This window comes from Protobothrops mucrosquamatus, unplaced genomic scaffold (genome assembly GCF_001527695.2).
Source record: "Protobothrops mucrosquamatus isolate PMUCROS unplaced genomic scaffold, P.Mucros_1.0 scaffold125, whole genome shotgun sequence".
In the NCBI taxonomy this organism is placed as follows: Eukaryota; Metazoa; Chordata; class Lepidosauria; order Squamata; family Viperidae; genus Protobothrops; species Protobothrops mucrosquamatus.
This window is the reverse complement of record NW_015386492.1, coordinates 152458-180442: the sequence shown is the minus strand read 5'-3', so window position 1 is coordinate 180442 and position 27985 is coordinate 152458. Positions and strand designations below refer to the sequence as shown.

General features: G+C 36.5%; 1 protein-coding gene across 1 annotated transcript in view; it reads right to left on the bottom strand.

The window, feature by feature from the left end:
- KIF13B (kinesin family member 13B) overlaps window positions 1-27985 on the bottom strand; it is a 160927-nt gene that overhangs the window by 78796 nt on the left and 54146 nt on the right. The window contains exons 4-6 of the mRNA XM_015812981.2: window positions 5788-5800; window positions 3793-3853; window positions 2608-2700 (exon numbers count right to left, since the gene is read on the bottom strand). Of these exons, the coding sequence (XP_015668467.2) occupies window positions 2608-2700; window positions 3793-3853; window positions 5788-5800 (167 nt within the window). The remainder of the gene's footprint in view (window positions 1-2607; window positions 2701-3792; window positions 3854-5787; window positions 5801-27985) is intronic.

The window sequence follows — 27985 nt, the reverse complement described above, 5'->3', positions numbered from 1 at the left end:
TCACTGCTTCAGACAGAAAGGCAGTGCAGAGAGTGGTGAGGATGGCAGAAAAGATTATTGGCAATTCCCTCCCTTCCATCCAGGACATAGCATATAAGCATTGCTTGAACAGGATCCGCAGGATTGTCTGGAATGCTACACATCCTCTTCACAATCTGTTTTCCTTGTTACCTTTTGGGAGGAAGCTTCATGGCATCCAAAATAGAACATCCAGATTCAGTCACAGTTTTGTTCCATACAGTATTAACCATGTGAACTCTCAAGCTTCCTCTTTCCGCTATGTCTTCAAGATGGACAGTGATTAATATTTATATATAAGAGTGTAGGTATATACATATGTTGTATATAGCATGTTTATATGTGTGTTGTGTATATGTACACTTTTGAGAGCAAGCAACAGAATTTCATTTTTAATGTGCGCCAGTATGTCCACAGTAAAAAATTACAATAAAGATTATCTTATCTCTTATCTTATAAGACCAGGTCTTATATTAATTTTTGCTCCAAAAGACGCATTAGGGCTTATTTTCCGGTTAGGGCGTATATTTGGGGAAATATGGTACTAAATGCGACTGTCTGGCTGACGATTTTAACTGGGGCTTATTTTTGGGGTGGGGCTTACATTACAAGCATCCTGAAAAATCATGCTAGGGCTTATTTTCAATTGGATCTTGTTTTCAGGGAAACGTGGTATTACCTTTACCAAGTTAGAGCCATGTGGATTATAGTCAACATTAATATAATTGTTTAAAAAATGACAATAAAACATCTGGCTCATATTTATAAGCCTGCATAGTGGGTTTCATTCATTTGGCATTTTAAAGAGGCGTGAACAACATTTTTGCAGCTAGTGTCAGTTGGTCTCTGCAATGGTTGTGGTTGATAATAACATCTAAATAGATAAGATCAAATTTTCATTCTTTCCTGTGGGGTTAAAACTGGAAAGCAAAACTGATGCCTGGAGCCTTGTAGAGACTCCTGGAAATAGTTTTCTCCTTAACTTCCCCAGGTTGGCTGGGGAATTCTGGGAGTTGAAGTCCACAAGTCTTAAAGTGGCCAAGTTTAAGGACCCCTGCCCTTATAGAAGTAAATCAATTTGATCCAGAAAGATTTGGGTTTTATTAATGAGAATTCTATTTCAGTTCTTAAAATTCTTCCCAAAATCTAACATTTTGGTCTTGCTAATTTCTCATGTATACTAAGGGCTGAAAAAAAAAATCCTTGGAGGTCTGTAGGTTGGCTATCTTTGCTTTAAATTATGGCAAAATGGCAGAATGTTGGGGGATAATTTTAGAAAATATAACTAATTTGTTCTTCAATATGTCTAAAGAGCTACATTCTGAATCAGTCCATCTAAAGCAGAGGTGGGGAACGATGGCCTCTTTATGAGTTGTGGACATAACACCCAGAATTTCTGAGACAACATGGCTGGCTCAGGAATTTTGGGAATTGAAGTCCCCAAGTCATAAAAGGGCCATCGTTCCCCACCCCTGATCTAAAGGATAGTCTACTCTCCATACAACCTGCTTGTTTTGATTGTTAACTGCTCTGTGGTTGACTCACGTTTGGTAGGTGAATATGCTGGATTAGGACTTCTTACCTGCAATTCCCAAACTCCCTCCTTTCACCCCAAACCAATCATGCCCAAACCTTTCCATTAACTGTAAACTTTCTAATATTAAGCCACTATGTGCGAGTTGTGCAGCTATATAACTCTGTTAAATAAATAAATAAATAAATTGGTAAAAGTTTATTTTTTTTATTTAGCTTTCGGTATTGCATACTTTTCTCTATTGAGAACCAATTTGGTGTAATGTTTAAAGGCAGCAGACTAGAAATGGGGAATCTGAGTTCTAGTCCTCCCCTAGCATAAAACTGTCAGGTGCAAGAAGTCAGGGAACCAGAGTAGAGTTCAAAAGTATTAAAGTTTATTTCATACTACCTATACACAAGGATCTGAACAATCAAGGCAAATGGGCACCAGATAAGAGTCAATGGACTTCAAGGATGGGGGCTGGACCTACTGTAGGTCTCTTATTGGGGCATAGAGACTCCAAAGTGATGATGCATTTGACCCTGCCCTTGGGCTCAGCCTGGTCATCTCCTACAAAAACTAGTTGAATTATTTGGATCAGGCACTCTGAGTGCTAGAAAGAAGACAATAGTTACTTCCAAAATAGTTATCAAGAAAAAACTACCAGGATTCAGACTGACTCAAGGAGCCATTGCAACAGTTTTATCTATCAATATTATACCAAATCTATTTTTCTGTTTCCCTTTTTATTGTAGTTCAGATGTGCATTACATTACTTAAGTTTATCATTTTTTTTTAAAAAAAAAGGGCTATATTGACAGCCTTGCATGAAGGCAATGTGAATATGAGCCATTCAAGACAGATAAGGGAGGAAATAGGATAATCATTCTATTGTACTGAAAAAAGCATAAGAAATCAAAACCAGCATTTGAAATGGAAGGAAGTATGAATAATTAAATTATGACTTATTTCTTTTACCTTGATGTGTTGTTTGATATTGTTCCTAATTTGTTCAATAATAAAAACTAACACATTTCCCCCTTCCCTTCAATTTCTACCTTGCTAATGCTTACCAGTCTGTCCATAGGCAAAAATGCACGCATTGTAACCTTCAAAGGCATTCTGGAGAATGTTCTCACCAAGGCACTTGAAAACAACATCTTGACCTAAAATTAGAACAAAAAGATTCAAATTATGGGGGGGAGGAAGAATAAAAAAAATACCTTTGTTAAACCTCTCAAAAGCTTCAAACACTTCTAATGTGTGAAAACATTTAATGTTTTTCATGTGTGTCCAAAGTCAATGGAGCCTTCAATGGTGGAAAGCACAAAGCAGATACTCATCTTGACTACGCCAAGGTATCCAGTAACTTCCTTTGGAGTTGCTCTGTGTTTAGCCAGCACCGGATGAATTATACTGAAGCATATCTTATGAAAAAAAACAAACCTCTGACCTCAAGAAAGTCACTGCCATTATTGTTGTTGTTGTTATTTGAATTCCAGGCAACCCCCCCCCCCCCTCAAGAACCTTACTGATCACACACTTTCTTCCAGGAATCTCACAGAGGCATGTATAGGGGTTGTCTGATTTTATATTCACAGCCATTTTGCAAAATTTATTTGGGTAAGGAATTGATGACCTTCATTAATTAAACAGGAACCTGAACCCATCCTATCCCTAGTTTTGAGTCTTTATGGTTAATTTATTCAAACTCAGCCCACAGGATTGGGCTAAAATGAGACTGAATAATTTATAGTTCAGCATGTTATGGGAATTCAGATCATGATGTTAAATCATGATATATTTTTTAGGCATGAGATATTGTGAACGTGCAACAACTCTGCTTTGTTAACTTAAATTTAGGGTTTAACATGCTGGCTGAATCTAACAATAACATCTGATCCCAATCTGTCCTCCCAAAAGAGTAATCTACATCTTCTTCTTCTGTTTTGTTTGGATTGTTCCTTGCTTTTGTTCTCCTTTGTATGATAATAATGCAAAAGTGACTTGGTGTCTTCTAAATGCCATGCTCTATAATAGAAGGAAATCACAATGAGGGCTCTTCAGAAATAGAGTTGAGGGTCTTCTGGGGAAGAGAGGGGAATCTGATGCTGGTCCTGAAATTTATTTTCTTTTTCTAGAAATGAGGAAGCTCTCTTAAGTTCTGGAGATGACCTTTAAATCTTCTAACTCTTTTGAGAAATGATTGCCAAAGTCATTTTTCCTCCCATCAGAGTTCTTCACCGTTACAATGATACCTGCATATTTTTCTTTGTTAGTTTCATCCATAGACCAGAAGCAGTGATCATAGGCAAACACCTGCAGAGATATAAATACATTATAAACATTTAATTTAAAAGCTTTCTATGATATTGTGGTAAAGTGAACAAGCCAATTAGCTGATCTGGTCATATACAGTTCTGAAATACTTGTCTGCCCACTTGATTTGATTTGATTTCTAGAATTTCAAGGATACTCCATTCCAGGCTTGCTATGAGGATACCTACAGTATTCAACTTACAACCATAATTGAGTCCACAATTACAATCATTAAATTATTGCAGCTGTAAATTGAGGCATTAAGTGAACACCATGATCGTTAAGTGAATGCCATGGTTGTTAAATGAATGCTGTGATTGTTAAGCAAATCCATTTTACCCAATGGGTATTTTTTTGCCACTAAGCGATCAGTCATAAGTCAAGGACTACCTGAACAGCAGCTAATTTTCAACAATACATACTTCCTCAGCCTGGATTTACCAGGCACATTGGATTACAGCTCCCATTATCTCTGGCTTGTAACACTACTTGCTGTAAGCAGTGATGGAAGTTAGAGGGAAGCTATAGTCTGACCCACCCACCAAGAAACAGAATAACAAAGTTGGAAGGGATTTTGGAGGTCTTCTAGTCTAACCTGCTCAGACAGAAAACCCTATACCATTTCAGAGAAATAGTTGTCCAATCTCTTCTTAAAGATTTCCAGTGTTGAAGCAACCACAATTTCTAGAGGCAAGTTGTTCCACTGATTAATTGTTCTAACTGTCAGGAAATTTCTCCTTAATTCTGGGTTGGTTCTCTCCTTGGTTAGTTTCCATCCATTGCTTCTTGTCCTGCCTTCAGGTGCTTTGGAGAATAGCTTGACTCCCTCTTCTATGTGGCAGCCCCTGAGATATTGGAACACTGCTATCATGTCACCCCTAGTCCTTCTTTTCATTAGACTAGACATACCCAATTCCAGCAATTGTTCTTTATATGTTTTAGTCTTCAGTCCCTTAACATCTTTGTTGCTCTTCTCTGTATTCTTTCTAGAGAGTCTCAACATTTTTTTTACATTGTGGCAACCAAAACTGGATGCAATATTCCAAGTGTGGTCTTACCAAGGCATTATAAAGTGGTATTAACTCTTCATGTGATCTAGGACTGTGTTGGCTTTTTTTGACAGCTGCAGCACATTGCTGGCTCATATTTATGCTGGAGAAGACTGAAGAGCAAGACTGAGCAAGATTAATTTTGCCTCCTAATTTTGCTTTCACACACCGCCTGGAGCAGATTTCTTCTGACTTCTATTTAAGTAAGTTTTTTTTACAGTTTCCAATTTTCACAGGTTACAAGAAACTAATGGTAATAGTTGCACATTTCTAATTCATACAATGATACATATGTATGTTATGGGATCTGTCCCTGACCCCATTCTAACCTACTGATTAGGGGTTGAGACTGATGCCAGATGATATGCTTATTTATGTTAAGAATCCACTGATTCTTATATCCATACGTGGCTATTTGCTTACTTTCTAATGTATAAAGCAAAAATAAATATTTGGAGAAAAGGGATGAGAAAGCAGATAAAGTCTTCTGCATTTTAATTCTTCAGTTGCAGACTAAAAAGAAACTACTAGGGAACAACATCTGCAATCTGAATCTGTGCAAGGATGAGAAACTGACTCTAAAACCAAAATACAAAAAACAAAAACAAAAAATAACCCCCCCAAAAAACCCCTAGCACTCTTTTACCCACAACCCTCAATCCTCAGTATGTGCTACTGTTTTCCGATCTGATTCATGACTTGGCTGCCAATGAAATATGTGGCTTGTTTTAAAGAGAGAGAAAGAAGGAAAAGCTGTTTCAAATGTTTTCCCCTTCCTCTTACAATAGTATTGAATACATCTGGAAAGAAAGTAGAAAATATTTTGGCAAAGTATTGAATATGATTCACCACCCAATGCTGCACAGTATTATAAAAATATTTTACCTTTGGTTGGCTCCTTCAGTTCCATGAGGAAACACAACAGGACATAACGGGGGAAGAAAAGAAACGGATTAAAATGTATGTATTTTAAATGCAAAGGAAATAGCAAATTTAAAATACATTAATGAACATTAGGTCAAGAAAACCCACATATGCAATGTATTCTCTTTGAGTTTTGGAGAACTGTGAAAAGAAACCCAACTGGCTTTGAATACAAGAACTTTCTTTGGAAGTGATACAAGCATAACAAGGTCAACAAACAAATACATTTCGAAAGAAGGAATCCAAAATTTGCAACAAGATCAACACGGTGCTCTTATTATCATCATTATATCTTAAATAGTAACAGTGTCTTCTCCAGTTTAATGCCCTTCAGATATATTGGAGCTCAACTCCAACAATTCTGCTAGGTCTACAAAGAACTGCTGAATGCCATCTTCTTTCTGTTCATGGAGGCAACTATGTTCTCGTAAGCTATCCCTTACTCCCCAAATTTGAGAGGCAGCTACTCTAACATATTTTAGGCACCCGCTGAAGACTCCATTCTTCACTCATGCCTTTCTGGTTTGTATTTTCAAAGAATAATTCTCCATTTTCAATAATAATAGGAATAAAGCTTTATTATCCAATATTGTTTTAAAAACTACATTTTTTTACTTCTGCTTACTGCTTCAAGAGGGGGCATATCACTATACTGCATTAAATAAATAATAATAATTCCCAGCTACCGCTAGCCATATGCCCAATATATTTACTGGATGAAGATAGGAGAAAACTGCATTCATAGATTGAATGAGATAACATCTTTGGGTGATTTTAAATTGTGGTTTATAAGTGTAATGTTGATAACATGAATGCTTCAGAGTTTACACTGGACTTTAGTTTAAGGAGTGTGACTTAAAGACTCTTGTCTGAATCATATGCCACATCATAGTTTGAAGTAACAAAACATGGGAAGTCCTGATCTTATATACTCCTCTCAAGTGGGGGAAGAAACTGGAAGCTCCACATGACATGAAGTTTGCTAAGGTTCATCCTTCTAACAATCAACAATATGCAAACCAGATTATAATGCTAGTTATATTTATATGACTCTGGTATCGTAGATTGTTATTGCTCCAACATTTATTCCCCTCCCCCTTTTGATATAATTGTTGGCCATCCTTATCTCTAACACCACTCACAGAAATTCAAATGCAATACTCAGTTCATATTGGCTGTAAAATCTGAAAAATCTGGACAGGCAAGAGAGAAAAACCAGCAATGAAATATACTGCCTAGTCAGTGTAAGAGAGTGTCCCTTATATTTTATTCCTCCCTCACCTCACTATGAGGGGAAACAGGAGGAAACCAGATTCTCCTTTTCTGGTCATTTTTGCTTCAGTAAAAAAAAGACATTTGCCTCCTGCTGGGTCATCTAAAGTTATCCTTAACCATTCCTGATCCTTTCATATTGTCCATCACATTAAGTGCCTTTCTCTACAAAAAGCAGTTAGCTTTTTATGCTCACTGAACTTTACTACTTGGAATATTCTCCCCACCCCCAATTCATGTAAGATTTTTTTTTTGTATATTGACAAACTGGGATTCTATGAACCTGCCTATATATCCTTTATATAGGGCAGTGATGGCGAACCTTTTAGAGACCGAGTGCCCAAACTGCAACCCAAAACCCACTTATGCATCGTCGGGTACCGGGTGGGTGTGGCCCATTGGCTGGGTGTGGCCAATTGGGGTGTATGGCCCATTGTGTGGGCATGGCTGCGGTGGTAATGGCAGACCGGGTGGGACTAAAAAGTTCAATCAATCAATTCCAACTTTGCAAGATCTTTTTTTCCCCGCGAGGTTGAAATTGACTGATTGATTGAACCTTTTTTTTTTTTGCACACGGCAGCGGAGGCCTAAAGCGAAAAGGTTTTATAAAACCCAGCTGAAGGCCTAGGACTGGGGCGATGGCACGCGTGCCCACAGAGAGGGCTCTGAGTGCCGCCTCTGGCACCCGTGCCATAGGTTCGCCACCACTGATATAGGGGAAAAAGCTATCCGAGAAAGAATTTTCCATTAGTTTACACAGAATGGCTTAAGACATATGGCTAAATTTTACACCTCCTAATCAATCTATATAACTAAACTGTATGGAAGTCACTCAAAAGTCCAGACCCTAAAACTACTGAGACGCATTATCAAGTGTCTGTACAATTATACACCGAGCTCCTTCAACTTAGCTCTTCACAGTCATCTAAATCCAATAATACTATAAACAAATTTCAGTTTCTTATCGGATCTCTGCCAAAAGATTTATAGCAGAGTTATCAACATCTTTTTGCCATTCCATTAAAAGAGTATCTGCTTAAAGCTCTACCCAACTGAATTAGCCCTAGCAAATTGGAAGTAAGGTAGAAGGGTGAGATGAGCCTGGCAATTTTTATAAAACATGGACCCAGAAGTGGAAAAATGTCAGATGACTCTTTTCAATTAATAGATTGAATGAGGTTTTCTGATATAATCTTGCCAAATATAGTGTAGAACTTGAAGATGGTGCACAAGTTAATCCACTAGACATTATGTTTATCTCAGGAGTCCAAGGAAAGAATAAATCTCCGTTATGATATCTAAGTGTTTAAACAAGCGCAAAAAGCCAAAATGATATTTAGGCCCACCTACATTCCAAAAACAGATTGATGTTATTACTTTGGTCTTACATAGTGATGCCCCTCCCATGTTCTCACTGGATTACAAACAGCAGTAAAATATAACTCCAGTAAAAATATTATTTTTTGTACAAGGTTATTTCAAATGGGGGTTATACTTTATATATAAGCAGTTCAAAAGGCTAATGTCAACTAACCATTGTATTCTTTCAACATCAATGAGAACACAGTTTTTATTAATTTTATTTTTAGAACAAAAAACAAAAGCCTTCAACTGAAAGGACAATTCTCACCTAGCTAAGAGAAATGGTGGATATAGCCCTGTAATACCAACCATAACATGGGCATATACGTAGGTATGTAAGTTCACATTATTTTTTCATATATTTTTTGAAAAAGTACTAAATAAATTATCTATAAAAGCAGATCTAGGTAAATATTCTGGAATTTATTTTCTCAGACAATACATTCTTATCTTCAAAATGCCCTGTAGAATTTAAAATTGCAAAATCCAAATTCCAATGTGGTACAGCAGGTGATACTCAAATAATTTTTCATCAAACAGATTTCTTCAAGCGTGCCATGAAACCTCAGACTAACCCTAAATTTAATGCATGATAGAAAACAGAATGACTTTTTTTAAAAAATTTTTTTATTTTATTCAAATATAAATAATATAAACATAATACATATAAGTCTAAATAAAAAACAGTATAAAATACAAATACTACAGTGTACCCACCCCCCTGGAGACCATTTTTATTACCTATATTTCTTCTCATATAACAACTAACAATATACAATATATTTCAATTGTGCCCTTATCCCCTCCAAAATAGCATATATTCTTGAGCAGGTTTATTCCCTTTGCCTTTCACCAAGACTGTTTTTATAAAATCATCCCATATTTCATTATAATTATTTACTTTAATCATCCCTTTTTAAAATTTAATTTCTGTTGTTCGTTTATCATTTATTGCCATATTCCATATTTCATTATACCACTCATTTCTTTGAATAACCCAATTCCGTCTCCAATATTTAACCATTACTAATCTAGCTGCCATTATCAAATTTACAATCAATTCCTTTTTTGCTTCATTTATATCTTGTTTTTCCACCATTAATAGTAATGCAATCCTCGGTGACCTATCTAAATTTACCTTCAAAAGTTCTCTAATTTCCCTAAACACCATGTCCCATATCTTTTGTGCGCTATCACAATCCCACCACATATGTTTATATATTCCAATCTCTTTCTCGCACCTCCAGCAAATATTTGTATATTTAACATCTATTTGATTTAATTTACGTGGGGTTAGGTACCACCTCCATATCACTTTATATCCATTTTCCTTAACTCTAACCGACATATTCTTATATACTCTTCTGTTCCAAATATTTTTCCAATCCTTATCGTTTCTTTCTCCTAAATCTGTTTCCCAGATTAATTTTAAACCTTTTGCCTGATCTTCTAATTCAATTAATATTCTGTATATTTTCCCAATTCTTCCTTTAGCTATATATTTTCATTTTCCTCACTTTCTTTTATAATCATTTCAAATTTTGTTAACTATTTTTCACCACACATTTTTCTTCCATTTTTATCCATTTCTCTAACTGTATTAAATTCAACCAATTTAATTTAGTATTTAATAAAACATTCTTTAATTGTATTATATTCTTTATCTTGTTCTTCCAGACTTCCCATTTATATATCAGATTTTTTTTTAATTTACTAATCCATTCTTTCAATTCAATCTTAGGGAATTTCTGCATTTCTACCACCGGTGTTAAATTCCTGGCATTAACCGATATTTCCATTTATTCCATAATTCTATCAAATTTTTTAAAAGGGATTCTAAATTCTCTTAACAATTTTTTAATATCCTTTTTAAACCAATATGTTTCTATAGGATCGCCTATTTCCCTTAATTCCTTCAAATCTATATTGCTCCATAATAAATCTCTATTTATTGCTATAATATCCGGGACCACCCTTAATTGATTAGCTACCCAATAATTTCTAACATTTGGAAGACTCAGCTCACCCTTTTTTAATGGTTCATACCATAATGCTTTACTTATTCTTGCTCTCTTACCTCCATTACAGTACACCTCCAGCAATCTCTGTATTTCCTTTAATTCTTGATCCGAAAACTTAATTAGGATCATCCAAAAGAAAAAATTAATTTTTGGTAAAACTTTCATTTTTATTGCTGTAATTCTTCCAAACCGTGATAATTGTACTTTTCCATATTTATCCATTTTATCTTTTATATCTTTCTTTAACTTCAATTTATTAATAACTTCCAGTATCTCCTCCTCTTCTATTTGTGATTCCATTATTTCTTTGTTAATTGATTTTTCAATTTTGCTTCATTTTCTTCACTTTTCTCCGGATATCCACGTATACGTTGACGATCACATATCTCAATCAAATCCTTTTTCACCTGATGCATCATAGTTGTCTGACTTTTTAACACCTTATCATGTTTATCACCTTATCATCTGCGTCTTCACTTCTGTAATATTTCGTGTCATATCCTAACTTTGTTTCGCCAGATCTGTTATTCTTACATTCATGTTATCCATTTTATCTTTTATTTGCTTCAAATCCTCCTTTATATTTGTCTTCATTTCTTTTATATTTATCTTCATTTCTCTTAACTCTTGTAAGAGAATATCAAGTTTATCTGGTTGAGTCAGTGACTTCTCAGGCGATTTTTCCCCTCACATCCATTTCTAAGGCTTTTTCCACTCGAATCAGAATTCTTACAGTTTATAGTCCATACACATCACTTCCTCCCTTTATCTTGTCCTTATCAACTTATCTCCATGAAAGCAACATGATGAAAATAAATAAATCCAAAGGAAGCAACTATCTTTATTACACACGCCTTATCAAGGCTCTGTCTTAAAGGTGTTTAATATTTTCACTTTCTCCAGATCTCAACACTTCGACTGAAAGGAGGGAGTAACGGGCCTTCACACTGTACACTTATACATCAGCTATTATGTTTTCAGCTGTACTCCTTTAAACTCTCTCCAAATTCTTTCTCCTATCAGTCTTCAATCATAGGGTCCTTCCTCTCCCCATCAGCCTTCAAAGGCCTATCAAGTCTCTTAGCGAAACATCCAAATTCAAAGCTTCTCTGGGAGAATGTCCAAAACCAAATCAAATACAATCCAAACTTCAGGAGGAAAGCAAGGGAAGTAATGTTTCATAATCTCTTAAATTTTCATACTCCTTAATTGGGTGTTATATTTCTTAATCAATTCTCTGCGATGGTCCAACTGTCTGTCGTCCATCCAAGCTAGCTCCGCCCCCCCGAATACATTTATAGCCCCAAATAATAGAGCCTTGTCATAAACAAAGCCCCAAATCACAAAGAATTGAACAGCAGCAGTTTCAGGCCTTCCAGATAAAAAGAAAAAAGAAAAGCACCACACATATACAAACATCAAAGCCAGCCAATATATGGCTCTTCCTTTAATGGTAACAGCTGGCGAAAGAGGATGTTAAATAGATCCCTCTTTGTTGGGAATTAGTTTCATATGAATTAGAATGGAGAAATATATATTTGTGGGACTTCAAGATTATAATTTTTTCTGGTTCTATTGACCTTATCCCCTCTTCACTCTTTCTCTCTCTTTTTGTATGTGTGTGTCTGGCTAAGAGACTAAAAAGGAAAATATTTTACATTCTAATATATAACAATATTAATCTTAAATAATAAAATGGAGTATTTCTGTTTTTTAAAAAGCCCTTGGAGACATCAGAATTACAGATGTTTTATTTGATGTTTATTCATTTCATCTGTCTAAAAATATACAAACTTAATTTTTGCTTCTCATTGTATTATAGAAAAGCATATTACTTAGCTAATCTTGGGCAGTTATAAGAAACCAATATACTTGGCTTCTTAAAAATGCTTTAAAAACCACAACAGATTGTAGTGGTAATAACAATCAGTGAGCCAGTATGGGCAAGTGTCTGAGCTGAATAAAAACATAGGATCAAACAGAAGGGAGAAGCAATCCAAATTATAACTAACACCTATTCTTTCTAATAAAGGAGAATATTTGTAGCTCAGTTTTGACATGAGGGTCCTTGGTTTTCTCTAAGCTTGCTTGTTTTCTTGCAGACAGTTTCATTACCCAAACTAGGTAACATCACCAGTGCTACCGGTAGTAAGAAATGCAGTTTGTTGTCAATTTATATTCTAGTCACTAGTGCAGGGGTGTCAAACTGCCGGCCCACAGGCTGGACGTGTCACCAGGAAACCGCGCCCACCCCATTGCCGGCAATGGGGAAAAAGCTCCGATACGTCACGTGACGCCACATGATGTCGCGAGTTTGACGTCTGCACTAGTTGGCTTGCCTTTCAGTGTTGGTGCGGGTGGTCTTACAGATTCTTTGGTTGGGCTGTTTATTTGCTTGCTTGATTGGAGTACTGTTTATTTGATTGTTGGTCTGATGTTAACCATGGAGTTAATCTATGTTGATCTGGGTGCTGATTGCTGGTGGAGAGGTGTTGGGTCTTTTTGTTCCTTTTGGGCTGGGTGATAGTTCCTTTTGCATAGTCTATAGATGTTGTATTGATGACTGATTTGTCAGAGTGCCAGGCTTCTAGAAATTCCCTGGTGTTTTTGGACTTGGCTTGGTCTAGGATGGTCACATTTTCCCAATTGAAACTATGGTTAAATCTGTCTATATGTTATGAAATTACAAAATTATTCTGTAATTTTGTTTGTGGATGCGTTCTGCTAGGTCTTCTACCTGTTTGTCCTACATGGTGGTGGTTGCAGTTCTTACGTTGTATGTTGTAGATTATTCCTGTTTTTTCTTCTGGGGTTGTTGGATCTTTTGGTCTGCTTAGGATGTTTTGAAGGGCTTTAGTTGGCTTGTGTGCCATGCTGATTGCATGTGGTAGTAGTAGTCTTTTGGTGGTTTCTGAGATATTCTTGATGTGTTGCAGTGTAATTCTTTTTAGGATTTGTGTTGGTTGTGCTGTATTGAGTAGTCAGGTACTTTTTGATGAAGTTGTATGGGTATCCATTTTGTTGGAATATGTTGTATAGATGCTCTACTTCCTTTTTCTGCTGTAACTTGTTATAATTAACATTTCCCCACTACAGATGTCTCTATAGTATACTATAAAAATTGTGGATATTGCATTTTTCTATGCCATCTCTGCAATGCAGCCCAACCTTCCCTATTTCTGTCATTCTGTGTTAATCATCTTTTCATTGGTGGGAGGAAAAAGAACTGTGGGAGATGAGCTAATTTAGCAAAAAAAAAAAAAAGACAGGCAAAATTTCTTCTATGTGTGACAGAAACTACTAATGAATCCTTTAATGCAGTTACATTCCTGATCCTTCCTGCTAAATTTCTGGAGTTATGTTTTCGTTTTTGTTTTACATTTCCAAACCCTTATACTTGAATAGATGGGTCATTTCAGAAAATGCCAGAAATCTACATACAGGAGACTTGTTTTTTTTAATGATATGAAATACTGCAAGATTTATCAGAGAGGGATGGATAGAAATAGAGAATGGGAAAAGGAAACAAGTCCAGATTTTAGTGACAGATGGGCCAGGCAACAATCAAATGAAAGCTCAGTACTCAGCAGCACTTAGAGAAAAAGTAACTATATCCCAGGGAAAGAGGACAGCAAAGCATGAAAAGTATTTGGGTCTCTAAGGAGTATTTAAGTATTTCCATTTTTTTTCCTACAAGTCCAATTTTTGAAGAAGTCAACATTTTTACTTAATATACATTCCATCCAGCCAGCCAGCCAGCCATCTGTTCTTCAAAAGCTTCTTTTACTTTTTTTATTCTTTGAATGGGCTTTCAACATCTGATATATTATTCTCGTACCCACCAAGAATAATTGTATTTATGAAGGACTGACTCTTGTCCTCTCAAATAAATGTAAAGGCAGATTAAAAACACTAATTTTATTCTGTTCCTTTTTCTTAATGTTGGATTTTTATTTCTTACCTTCACTGATTCTTTATATCTCTCCTCCCAAGACTTTCTCTTTTGCTCTGTTCAAATTTTCTGTTATTTATTTTGTATATTCCAACTGCAGAGCTATGCAATACACTGAAAACCTATCTCACTTTAATCTGGGTTCCTGGATCACTGAGTAAGTCTCTTCCCCTTGTTCCTGAGGTTCCACCCATCCACTGACAGATTGTCTTTGCCAAACAACCATAATGCAATGAGATTCTTACAATCAAACAAAGCCAAACTGAATCATTGTCTCCTTGGATATAATGTTCTGATATATCTAATGTTCTAATATAGTTTTACTATTAAAAAAGGGAGGCACTTTTCCCTATCCCTTTTCTCCGTAGAAAGCATAGTTTTATGCACTCCTATTATAGTACCTCCTTCCTACTGCAAAAGGATGGCATGGCTTTGGCATAAATATATAAAATCTTTAATCTGAAAGAGAGAATGATGTGACCTGGGAGATATTAACTATTCTACACAACTATGTATGTAGAAGCAGTTACTTATATTCAGGGAGGTAATATTAGCAAGTAGAGCTGTGCAACTTATTGGATTCAAAAACAAAAGGTGCTGGTTGATAGTACTTGTCTTCAGTTCCTTAAGCAGCTGCATCTTTTCCCAGGATCTCACTCCTGTCCCCAATGTATGCAGCAACAACTTCCAGTAGCAGAATTACCCAAAAAGGAGAATATTTGTAGCTCGGGGTTGAAATGAGGGGTCCTTGATGCTCTCTGAGCTTCCTTGTTTTCTTGCACACGTTTCATTACCCAAACTAGGTAACATCAGCAATGCTAGTAAGGACTCCTTTTGCATAGTCCTTACTAGCACTGATGGCGTTACGTAGTTTGGGTAATGAAACGTGTGCAAGAAAACAAGGAAGCTCAGAGAGCACCAAGGCCTCTTTCTCCATATAAACAATTCTATTTCTTCATTCAAAAAGAGTATTGCAGAAAGCGTCAAAGTAAGTGTTTTGCTTTTTTGAAATACATACACGCCTAAAAGCCTTTCCAATATTCCAAAAGCCTCTCTGCTTTAAACAAAAAAGGGTGATACACACACACACACACACACAAAGAATATTTATTTGTAAACTTTTAAGCAAGCAAAAGTGTTCTAAAAATTAGAAATGGACACAAGAAATTATTCTAGCTTTATCTGCAAACATAGCTAGCTACAATAACAGGTGGCAAACATTCTGCAAGTGAGAATCGTTAGTTCGGCAGATGTTTCCCAGGAAAACTTTCCTATCAAAGCCTTGCTAGGAAGCACGGCCAATTTTCTCATCCTCTTCCTCCATCTTTAAAAAGCAACACATTAGGCTTTGGTTAAACTATCCTCGGCAGATGTGAAATATTAATATCATGCTTTCAACTTCTCAACAGTAAGTTAGTAAATAAGCTACGTCTTGTTGAGAAAAATCCCAGTTGCTAAAATGTGTATCAACGTAAGAAAAAGGAAGGAAATAGATGGGATGCTAATTATCTGCCATAGCAGCACCAGCTGAACTCAGGGAATGAAAGTGGGAGAGGCCGTCATCCCCGCTCTCTCAGAAATCCTTTAGGTTTTACACAACTTGGCCTTCCTGCCTTGGCATAACAGCTCCACAAGTGCCACTATCTAGCTTTAGAGGTCAGCAATGCCCTGATGTGGCTTCTTCCTCCTCAACTCTGGTTGATGAGAAAGACAGGGAATCCCACAACCTGAGCACTTCCTTGCCAGAAAACTTGAGTCATAATAGTAATAATGGTGATGATAATTATAATGATGTCCAAGGGAAATACACATTACAGCATCACCTCCTGGCCCTTCTAGCTTGAGGCACATGGCCAGAGAAACACATCTTCCCTTCCTTTTTCCAGGAGTTGCGAACAGAACAAGAAAGTGTAATTTAAGAAAACAAATTTATTTTTTAAAAAGAGGAACAATATAAACTTTCCTTTTAACTTTAGATAGCCAAATCACCAAAAGACAAATAAGTGAATGAAATAAAGTGAGGAGTACTGATAAAACCCCAACAGAACCATGTATATAAATTTGCCATAACATATTTTATTAATTTGTATACTGCTCTTGCAGGGAAGCAGGTACAGGACCATAGTGGGTTTTAAATGCTTACACGAATGAATGTGTTTCTCACATATTTTTAATTTTTAAATAAACTAGCTTAGGGCCAATTCAATGTACTTCTTTTACCTTCTGGCTCCAATCTCTAAGCTCTATTCTCCAGAGAAACAGCTTAGCTATGTTTCCTATGGATCCAGATAGTTTCACCTCTTCAAAGTCCCGAAGAACTATCTTTAGCTTTTTGGAACTAAGCCTTTCTATTTTGAATCCTTGGAAGCTTCTGGGATCCCAATCCAAAGGTTCCTCCCTCTTCTCTCTTTTCCACTTTTTCCTTTCATGTACATTTTCCAGCAATCCCGATTCCAACTAGTTTCTCTTACAAACATCACTCAACAAGGCTTTGTAAACAGAAAAAACTGAACAGTGGGAAAAACTCCTCTGTGGCTTATCCAGATAAAACAACCCATACCTCCTTCTCAAGGCCAAGATTCCGAAACAATTAAATTTTTACCCTCTGTAACCAAAAGTGTAGAATGTAGCTCATCCCACAGTGTATGAATTATCAGGCATGTTCCACTTAGGAAGAAAAGATGTTGATTCCCTTATCTGATAGATTTGTGTTTAGACCATCTCAGGTGAATGTGGGAGCACCTTGTCTCCTTAGTCTATGTCAGGCAGGTTCTTGACTGATTGGGGACCTGCACATTCACTACATTAGTGATCTTTAGTTCTTTCAACTTACCTTATTTCACCTTTGTAAACACTGTGGAAGGGGGCTGAATTTTATTCATAGAGATAAGTTCCCAACTGATTCAGAAAGCCACACACATTTCATTTAGAGATAGGTTCTCCTAACACCAGAATTTGTTGCAAATCAGTAAAATTTAACTTGATTTCCATGGCTTGTTTTAAATGAAAAAATCTTGTTAATTATTTCCATTGGCTCTCTCTGCAAAGGGGAAGATAATCAACAATGAAACAGAAGAAGTGGGTTTTCGAGGAAGTTCATAAAACTGGTTTGTGAAACAGGCAGTCCTCGAGTCTGCACAGAGCATCCAAGCCAAGTTGTTGTTTGGCAAATGCTTCAAGCACTTATAATTTTTACAAGCCAAGAACAGAAGCAATGGCTTCAGGCAAGCAGGCAGGCACCAGCATTTCCACCCACCCCCTAACTATTATTAGGGACAAACATGGGATATGAACAATTGTATTCCAAGCTCCCAGACTCTTACTAACTTGAATATTTCCATGAGGATACAATCCAGGTCCCCTACTACTGAAATAATTTTACATAGAATAACTCTGCAGAGACTATTAGTCAGTTATTAGCCTTCTAACTTATTTATGAAATTCCAGGACACATTTTGTTGGACACAGGAGGCTTGACTAGTTGAATGTTTAATCTCTTCCAGGAAGAATCAGATTACATTTTGATTCAACCTCTAGATGGCCAGTATGTTATTCCTTACCTACATTCCAGTCTCTACACCTAAGTAAACTTAGAAAAATATCCTATAATAATTTCTTAGTTTAGTATTCCAAGAAGAAATAATTCCATAATTTATCACCCCCAGCAACTTTCACTAGGACTACAGAATAAGACCTAAACCACGATTTAATCCAGACAAAAGGAAGAGGTTGTCAGGAAGGAGAAACTCTGTGCACTTCTTGGTGATCTCTGAGCTTGGTAGTTTTCTTGCAGATGTTTCATTATTTAACTAGGTAACATCATCAGTACTAAAAGAAAGTGGTGTATGCTCTCTTTTTATATACTAGTGGCTTGCCCTGTCAGTGTTGGTGGGTGTTTTCTTGATGATTCCTTCATGCTGTGTGCAGCTTATTGGAGATTTGTATCTGACACTGATGGGCAGGGCATAATGTCATGGGCATTTGTGTAGAAAGAATAGTTGTTTCTTGGTAACAACTATTCTGAGAAGTTCCAGAGAAAATCTGGAAAGGTTCTCACCTGTTTAGGATTAGAAACTATTCTTGACTAAGTCAGGGAATGTTTATGGTTTTTTTGCACTTGGATACCCATCTTTGGGCTAAGCTAACAAGGTCCTTGCTTAGCTTAGCTTGGCACACTACCTCTGGATTTCTGAAACAGTCTGACCCAAAAAGAAGGCTTTCTAAAACATCAACAGGGAGAAAAGAAAATTTCAGAGTTTGTTAGAAACAACTGTGAATCAGAGTATCATGCAACAGTTGCTTGCCCAGGTGAACAGCAGAGAACAAAGGAACTAAAATACAATTTAATGTGAGCAAAAAATCACATCATTTTTGACTCTCCCAAGACACTTAGGAATCTTGAAGTATGAACAGACATAATGAATAGATAAAATGAACAAGCATGGGAAACAAACAAAAAGGAAGAAACAGGTGGCTCCTAGGAGGATCCCATCTCAAAATAGGATACCTAAATAAATGAAAAAATACCTCTAGCAATTATAACATCAGATTATATGTGCAAACCTTTGCAATTAAATTTTTTTGCAAATGAATAATGTTTTTGTAATTGATTCAACTGTATAAATTTGGTACAGAGACTGTAGTCCTCATCTCAAGTCTTGTTTTATGTAGCTTTGCTGCATGCACATAAAACAAGAATGGGCACTCAACTCTAAAAGCTTCAGAGGGTCCAAAATACTTTGGGGATCATATGGAATAGATGTACATTAAATATATATCATGTAAGCTGTCATGTGGATCTATAGATATATTTTGCAATGTGCAACTACTGCTTCAGCTGCATTTCTACCAACTTTGTTCACTGGTAATTATGAAGTTTCTAATTAAGTGTATTGTTTTAAAATGTTGGAAACTCATCTTATCCTAAATCCTTTTGAGAGGAAAATTCAGCTTGGAAATGCAATGCAGTGTTATTTTCTCCTCAGCATGGCAATTGAAGAATCTCTCTTCTCACCCTGCAATTATTTCCCTTCTCCATGTCTCAGTATCAGCACTCTAATGACTTAATAACAAAATATTCCCAGCGGAAGAATCAGACTGCAAATCTAACCCACAGGCTTCCATTAATTGTTCCAGGGGGCAGAAGGGAAACACTGATTCTTTAAAATAAAATGTTTTTTAAAAATAGACATTCCAAAGCTACACTGCAACCTTAGCATATCCAACCACTTCCTCCAACAAGTAGAACATGATGTTTGAACACCATCATATCAGATAAAATTCAGGACATCTCATGGTGGTGGAGGAGACATGTTAAAATAAAAGAGAGCTTTCATTGAAGATAGAATCTTGGTCTGACTCCTTCTAAAAAACTGTTTAAGTAGTAGTTTAAGTAGTGCCAACCTATTTCCTTCAAGTCTTGGGGAGGTTGAAGAAGTCCATGGCCTTCAATGCCAAAAATGTCTTAGTTTCCTACACACAGCTACTATTTAAATCAGGGGTCCCCAAACTCTTCAGTTCATCAACCTCTTCATAAAGTTTCAGACTGTTCAGCAACCTCAAATGCTTATGATATGAAAGTAATTTAATCAATTTTACCATTATGTGACTGTTATTGGCTGATTATATAGCCCCTGTAAAATAATAGCAATTAAAAAATTGCCGCTCCAGTTGATTCTAAAACGAGAACCACCTTTTGTCTGCCATCACAATTTATTTTTATGATCTCCCGTTTTAGGTGGACTTCAGAGCCTCTTAGCCTCACTTGAAAATAGACGTACATTTGGATAAGTGAACTGACTGTCAAACATGAAAACATGGAAAAATTGTGCTATTAAAACACATATCAAATAACAGTTTGACCTTTCAGGTATCATTTACAGGTATCATTTTACAATGTATTAAATTTTTCTTGGCCTCTTTGAAAAGAAGTTCACATAATAAATAAACTAAGGTTCAAAGGAACCCAACTTTGCAAAATTGCTTTTTGAGGTAGAACTCAGAAATGGAGTCCAATGGTGTCAGTTTGCCAATAACACAGATGCCATCAGCAGTATAGATTCTCCCTTATTTCCCAAATGCCTGCTAAATCTGCTCCAGCAGGCTGGCAAATATGGGGAAATAGAAAGGAAAAATGAAGGGCAAATTTCTTCATACGATGCAGGATGGAATTTAAGGGGTTCAATTGTAAAAAAAGTATTTTTAAAAAATTTCAGAGCCACTTTAATGTGACAACAATTAACCTATTAGTGAATCATTTATACAATTTAGAAATGAATTCTTTCTTGTGTTTTATATTAAGCTGGGCTTGTAGACAAGTTTATTTCCTATTCTTTCCTCTATCTCTACCCAAATATTTGTTATCTCTCTTCCATGGTCTGATGTTCTTATATTGTATTACTTATTTGTCTATATAAGAAAGGAAAAAAATAATAAAATGAAAGTACCGTATTTTCCGGCATATAAGACGACTGGGCGTATAAGACGACCCCTGACTTTTGAGAAGATTTTCAGGGTTTAGAAAGTCGTCTTATATGCCGGAAAATATGGTAATAATGCTGCTATATATGGCATAATAAAGATATAATTACTTGAATTGTGTGCGCATATAATAAGCCAATTGCTGCTTAATATTTATTAAACTTATATAAAATTCTGCACAGGCAATTTCAATTTATACCCTGCTTCAATTAAAGTAGTGACTCATTAAATTGTGATCAAGTTATCTAGTTTTATATGGTATCTTATATATGAAAAAACCCACACTCAAATAAAAAGAGGAAACAGTATCCCAGTTCTTGGGAATAAGTCATATAGCACATAATATATTTGTGTTATCAACTTTGGATCAACAGGAGTTTATCTTATTCCACACAGTATTTCCAATATGTCTGATAGTAATCAACTAGGTACTTGTAGGAAATCCATATGCTACAATTGCTATCTTCTATTGCTGCTAATATTTGATTGTGAAAGTTCCACTGTGAAGTCCTATTTAGCCAAGAGCCATTGGTTGACCTTCTTAGAGCCTCATTCCTTTTTGAAACCCTCCAGAGTCCAGACCAATATCTCTTGAGCAAATAGAAGCAAGCTCCACACATTTATTAGAAGTTGCTGGAGATGAAATTCAGTTGCTGCTGAATTTCATACTGATTCATTCCACTGGATGACCTCAAGTTTTCACACAATGGGAAGAGGAAAAGGCTGATCTGTTTTCACTTTTCCCATACCACACATAATTTTATTAGCAATAATAATATCCTTTCTGCTAAGTAATCTTTTTTCCTCACCAAAGCCTTCTCCAACTTTATACCCTCCAGATCTGCTCTTCAGTTGTCTAATTCCTCCCATGACTCTCATGGTAGGGGGAATTACAGGAATTGGTCCAATGCATTCAGAGAGAGCCAGATTGGGAAAGATTAAGCAGGCTATCAGTATTGTTCACCTACCCAGACTCAAAACAGTAGAGGGCAACAGAACCACCACAAGTTTGCACAGCAGCCAGGAACCATATTTGGTCCAAGGCAACACCATGGCAACAGGTCAGCCTCACTCCAGGATTAGTTTTTAAGACTCCTGTGAGCTCTCTTTTATTTCTGCCACTTGTAAACACAAATCAAATTAGGCAATTTGCCACAACCAATTAAAAACAAACTAATAAAACCCTCAGAAAGAAACAGTGCTGCCATTGTTTTATTGCAAAGCTTAGCATACAGCACTATAACAAAGCCTCAAAGTATCTTTTTGCCACAGGAATCAAAACCATACACAATCCCTTGTTCTTTTTCACGAGTCTCCCTAAAACAGAGTGAAAGAGGCCTGGCTAATATACTTGTATCCATGTCTTTTGAATATACAGGTCCAAATAGTGCAAGAGAAACTTCAATAATCTGCTGCTGAAAAAATAAACCAGATTGCACAAAACAACTGAATTATGGGACATAAACAATAAATTTGAGAAGAAAACACCAGCAGACTCATAATCAGGTTAGACTGTAAAACTAGTTGCAACAAGGATCACAATGTCATGTAGTTGCCAAATCAGCTTCTGCAGAATTATACTAAAAGAATCACTGCAAAAGTGGATGGACAGAAATGGGTATTTTTCAATGATACTGGCAATACACACACTTAATACAAAGCTACACTTGGTCACATTTCAGCAATGTACATGCCTAAGAGCTGTATTTGTAATGTAAGGAAGCGAAGTTTCTAGCAAGTCAAAAAGGTACTATGTTTCCTTGCCAGAGTGCTCTGGAGGACAAAGAAGAAGATCTGGTAGAGACGGCACAGTTCTGAGTTGAACTGAGGTCAAAATGATTCCATGCACACAACACAAAGTAATACATTCAGCTTGCTAGAAACTACTTCTGGCAGATGTGAGCTCTTAACTTGCAATGGAAAAGAACACAGAATGCTCCTTGCTGCCTTGCTTCTGTGGGCAGTTTCTAATGGAGAAAGTAGGTAAGAAATTTTGCTTTGGAAGATATGTATCATCAAGTCTTGTTTCCACTTCTGAGACAAGGATCTTAAAAGCCATTTAGAAATATTCCTCCAGCTGTGTGAATTCAACATCCAGAATTCTTTAGCCCACATTATCACAGTAGACAAGTTTGCTTTGAAGAATCAAAGAAGGGAAAAGTAGTTTTAATCAAGCTTTCTCCAAGCGCCTGTCATGCAACATTATATATATATAATGACCTTTTTTGCCAGATTTGTTAAGTGAACCACTGCAGTTGTTAAGTGAATCATGTGGTCATTAAACAAATCTGGCAAGTTCAATAACATCCCAAATTCCAGGTCCCTGTGTTAAGTATAACATTTTCCTTCTCTCCCCCACCATTCTTTTTTTAAAAAGACAGAAAATCAAAAGAAAATGGCATTTTAACCTGGAATAGCTTTCAACCACCCTTGCATTTTAATCAAAGCAAGAAAGGAAAGTATCCAAGATGCCCAGTGCATCCTTAAAGAACTTAAATGTTTTGCTGCTGTCTTCCCTAGAAAGTGGCACCAAGTGTGCTATGTGTGTGTGTATGTGTGTGTAGGCACATTCAGACTATTTGCAGGAACAAACTGAAATTAGAAGAAGCCAAATCTATCACAACCGTACAAGCCAACACATGAACTATTTGTCCTGATTCCAAAAACCTCAGGCTAATACGGAAGAATCTGAAATATTTTTCTTCTTGTTTTAGGATTATAAACAGTCTTCTAAAACTGCAGTTGTGTGTGTATGTGGGGGATGGGGGGTGGGGAGAAGGTGAAACCAGACTTTAAGTTTAATAGTCAACTTTTATAACAAAAAGAAGAACCAACTGACAGGTTGCTTTTGCCAGTCAAAGACTTCCAAGTGTGAATGTCTGGTTCTGTGAGAATGTCAAAGCAGATACAGAATAAGCTGTTGGTTGAAAGTATATAGAAATGCTTATAAATAGAAGACAGGGGTGAATGTTGGCACACGTGTCTGGATTTACTGTCAAATGGGCAAATATTACAGCCCAAAAAGAAGGAAGGCTGTTTTCTGGTCAGCCAAGAGCAGATGTTGCCTTTCTGTTAAAACACACTTATAAAGAAAATACTGCAATAAAATAAAATACCCTATAAAATGCTGGATTATTTGGAGAAAGAAAATAACCTTTTTTGCCTTTGTCCCTGGCATGAAGGGACATGGCCAGAGATGTCAAAGAAGACAAAGAGAAAAGTATCTTATGCTGTCCCCAAGAATCTCATTAATTAAAAATCTTCCTTTCAGCAGAAGCCCTGAGTGTATCGGGGATGGAAATGAAGTCCCTTAAAAAAACCTGAATCTATTCCATAGCCATGCAGCTTTCATGAATTCAAAGGGATTCCCTTCACAGAGCTTTGGCAAAAATCATAGCTGATTCATATAGAATGATACAAAGGCATTATTTCCAGAGTATCTAAGCAACTGTTACTGAAGCTGAGACACCAATTTTCATTAACGTAGCTAAGAGCTATGGAATAATGAGTTAGATAAAGGGAAGATGCTTGAGGTTTTAAACAGAGAACTTTACTTTCCAGCTCTGTTGACTCAAAAAGATCCGAAAGTACAGGATGCTAGCAAAATAATAATAATAACCTCTCCATTGTTGGAATGTACTAAGTGGAGTTCTCTGACACAAAGATATGCATTTAAGGAATAATGCCACACTTCCTGAAAAGTGGGAGAATGAGTCAGGAATGGTCACGTGGAGCCAAAAACATCTGAGTCAAATTATTCAGGCCAGAATTCAGTTCTATTTAATTATTTTATTTGTGAAATGGCTCCTAAAGTAGCCTTTTCCGAATTAGTACCCTCCTTTCTGATGTGTTGCAATCCTTGGGGTTCCCAGTTCATTCAAATGCTGTACTCCGGCACACCTGATAAATGAGGGGTCCTTGGTGCTCTCTGAGCTTGGTTGTTTTCTTGCAGATGTTTCATTACCCAAACTAGGTAACATCAGTGCAAATCCCCTTTATTGGTACCACATATGGGCATCAAATGCTTCAGAAAGCATGCAAATTAGAAAAATATGCTTGTAGGCACACTTCCACCAAGGAACAACTTTTCTTCTTGCATGAATATCCTGCAGATACAAACCTCCAATTAACTGCACAGATGCATGGGAAAAATACCCCCCCCAATGAGCAAAAATTACTAGCACTCGTGATGTTACCTAGTTTGGGTAATGAAACGTCTGCAAGAAAACAAGCAAGCTCAAAGAGCACCAAGGACCCCTCATTTCAATCCTGAGCTACAAATATTCTCCTTTATTGACACCTGATGAATATCAGATTGGGAAAAGCAATTTTTTTCTGTTGGATACTGTTGGGTTGTCTGAAGAATTAAACACCACATTACGCAAAGTCATTGTTATAAAGTGGTTAAGAAACTGGACCTGGAATAAAGAGATACAAGTTCAAATCCCCACTTGCTTATAGAACTGAATGTTTTACAGGTCCACATTTTAGGCCAATCTAACTCCATAAGACTGTTATTGTAGGGAAGAAAGGAAACTTCTTATACTCCACAAAATATAAACACAATGAATACAGGATAACTAAATATTAACAGCAGAAAGGGGCTGTTATAAAATGTTCATCAAATTGGTTTGTTATTTTGTTAATACAATAGGATAAAGGTATGTATATATGTATGCATGTAGGCAATCCATGATCACCAGAGATTTCTTCTGGAAGATGCACATGGAATTTTACTGAATGCTGCCACATCTGTTTCTGTTTAAATGACACGGTGGCACTAATGTTATGCCCTTTCAAATGCATAGTTTCCATCAATCATTGCCTTCAGGACTGATGCAATAATTACCATTTCAATATTTATAAAATGTTTTGGAATAGTTAGAATAAGTACAATGGTGTTTACGGCAGACTTATTTAGGAAAATCATTATTATTCAACATAATTTTGGTCACCATATTACAAAAAAGATGTTGAGAATCTGGAAAAAATTTAGAGAAGAGCAACTAAGATGATCAAAGGCCTGGAGACTAAAACATACGAAGAACAACTGCAGGACTTGGGTTTGGCTAGTCTAAAGAAAAGAAGAAATAGGGGTGACATGATAGCAGTGTTCCAGTATTTGAGGGGCTGCCACAAAGAAGAGGGGGTCACGTTATTCACCAAAGCACCAGAGGGCAGGACAAGAAACAATGGCTGGAAACTGATCAAGGAGAGAAGCAACCTGGAATTAAGGAGAAACTTCCTAACAGTGAGGACAATTAACCAGTGGCACAGCTTGCCTCCAGAAATCGTGGGTGCTCCATCACTGGAGATTTTTAAGAAGAGACTAAATAGACACTTATCTGAAATGGTGTAGGACAGGTTCTTCTGCTTGAGCAGGGGGCTGGACTAGAAGATCTCCAAGGTCCCTTCCAGCTCTATTCTATTCCAGTTCTAAACAGCTTCCTGGCTTTCATCATGTGCTTGTTCACAAAGCTATGACACCTCCTCATAATATAAGGTTATCTTTTTCCTTCTTTTTTTTCCTGCCACAGAATAGCAGTCTCAGAGCCACAAGCTACTATAGTGGAGGGTGTGCTCTGCAAGGGGACCAGATGTTTATGGAGGAAAAGTAAAGGATGACCATCTGTCATGTAGGCCAACTCCTCCTTCCATATTTAGACCATGCTCCAATTATCCATTTACTGCCTGTGTGAAAGTGTGAACAGTGCCCATCACCATATCATGTGGCCTCAAATCTCTGTCTTGTGGGATTCTCAGCTTCAGCTGCAAATTTCTAACTTTTGCCTGCAAAAGGCCTGCCAGTTTGAAAAGAAAATGAGTGGTAATAAGCGTTCAGCTTGTTGACTAAAACTGCCTGTTGGGAACATTTTCTTCATATGTGGTTCCTCCAAAATTATTTGTCTCTTTACAGGGATTTTATTTTTAGGGCAGCCACACCTTTGACGGTTTTTTTTCAAGGTTATGTTAATTGCAAAAGCCTTTATTGTGTGAAAGCCAATTGGGTTAATGTGTAATAGAAAGCCTTCTGCACTAATGCAATAATAGAAGTCATGATATTTGCTCAAAGCAAACAATTCCTTGACAGGAATGAAATAATTAAGAAGCCATTTCTGGAGCAAATTATACAAAGTATAAATTCTGGGGTGTTGGCATATTGAGAATCGTTGGGCTGTTTTTAAATCACAGAGAGTAATTTTTTCCTCAACCTCAAGGGCTTACATCACACACAGACACACACACACACAAACCCAAAATACACAAGCAAAGAACGAGCACATTTCTCCTCCAGGCAGCTTGCTGGCAAAACACTAATGTGATCATGTTTGGATGACTAAATCTGATATTCAGAGTCCAACAATAGATTATCAGTAGCAACTCAAGAGGAAAATATAGAGTTGCTCAGTTAAGTAGTAACATACAGAAAGCAAGGAACATCCTGAATTTTAGGGACTTGATTTGTATCCTGAAGCATCACATCAGAGCTCTCATTTGTTCGGGGGGGGGGGATGGCATTCACCTCAAGCATCCATCTTCCTGAAGTTTGAGATTAACTAAGGAGACCTCATTCAGATTCCATAGTTATAGTCTATACCCACCACAAGCAGATGTTTCCTGTTATGGGGGTGGTGTGATGATGGTTGTTGTTATTGTTACTACCATGGAATAATTATTCTTGGAAGTTCACTTGCTCTCTTCTCTTGTTTTTGTTAGGAAAAAGTAAATGGTATCCCTATTCTGACAACCTTGAGATGGATAGTTGACTAGCAACTGCAAGAGTAGTTATTTTTTTTTCTTTAAAAAAATGGGGTGTGTACAGTGTTATTTACACAGGATTGTCTGGAGATTATGAAGACTTTCTTGCTTTAGATAACTTGAATCTTTTAAGATGAAGAAAAAAGTTTATATTAATATTAACTATGACTTCTAAAATATTATCGTTGAGAAGTATAAGGTTGCTTAAATTTTATATCTAAAGCTAAATGCAGCATTAATAAACCTCAAAATACATTACATTATTTGCCATATAATAAAGGTTTTTATCTTAACTTTAATACTTAATACTACG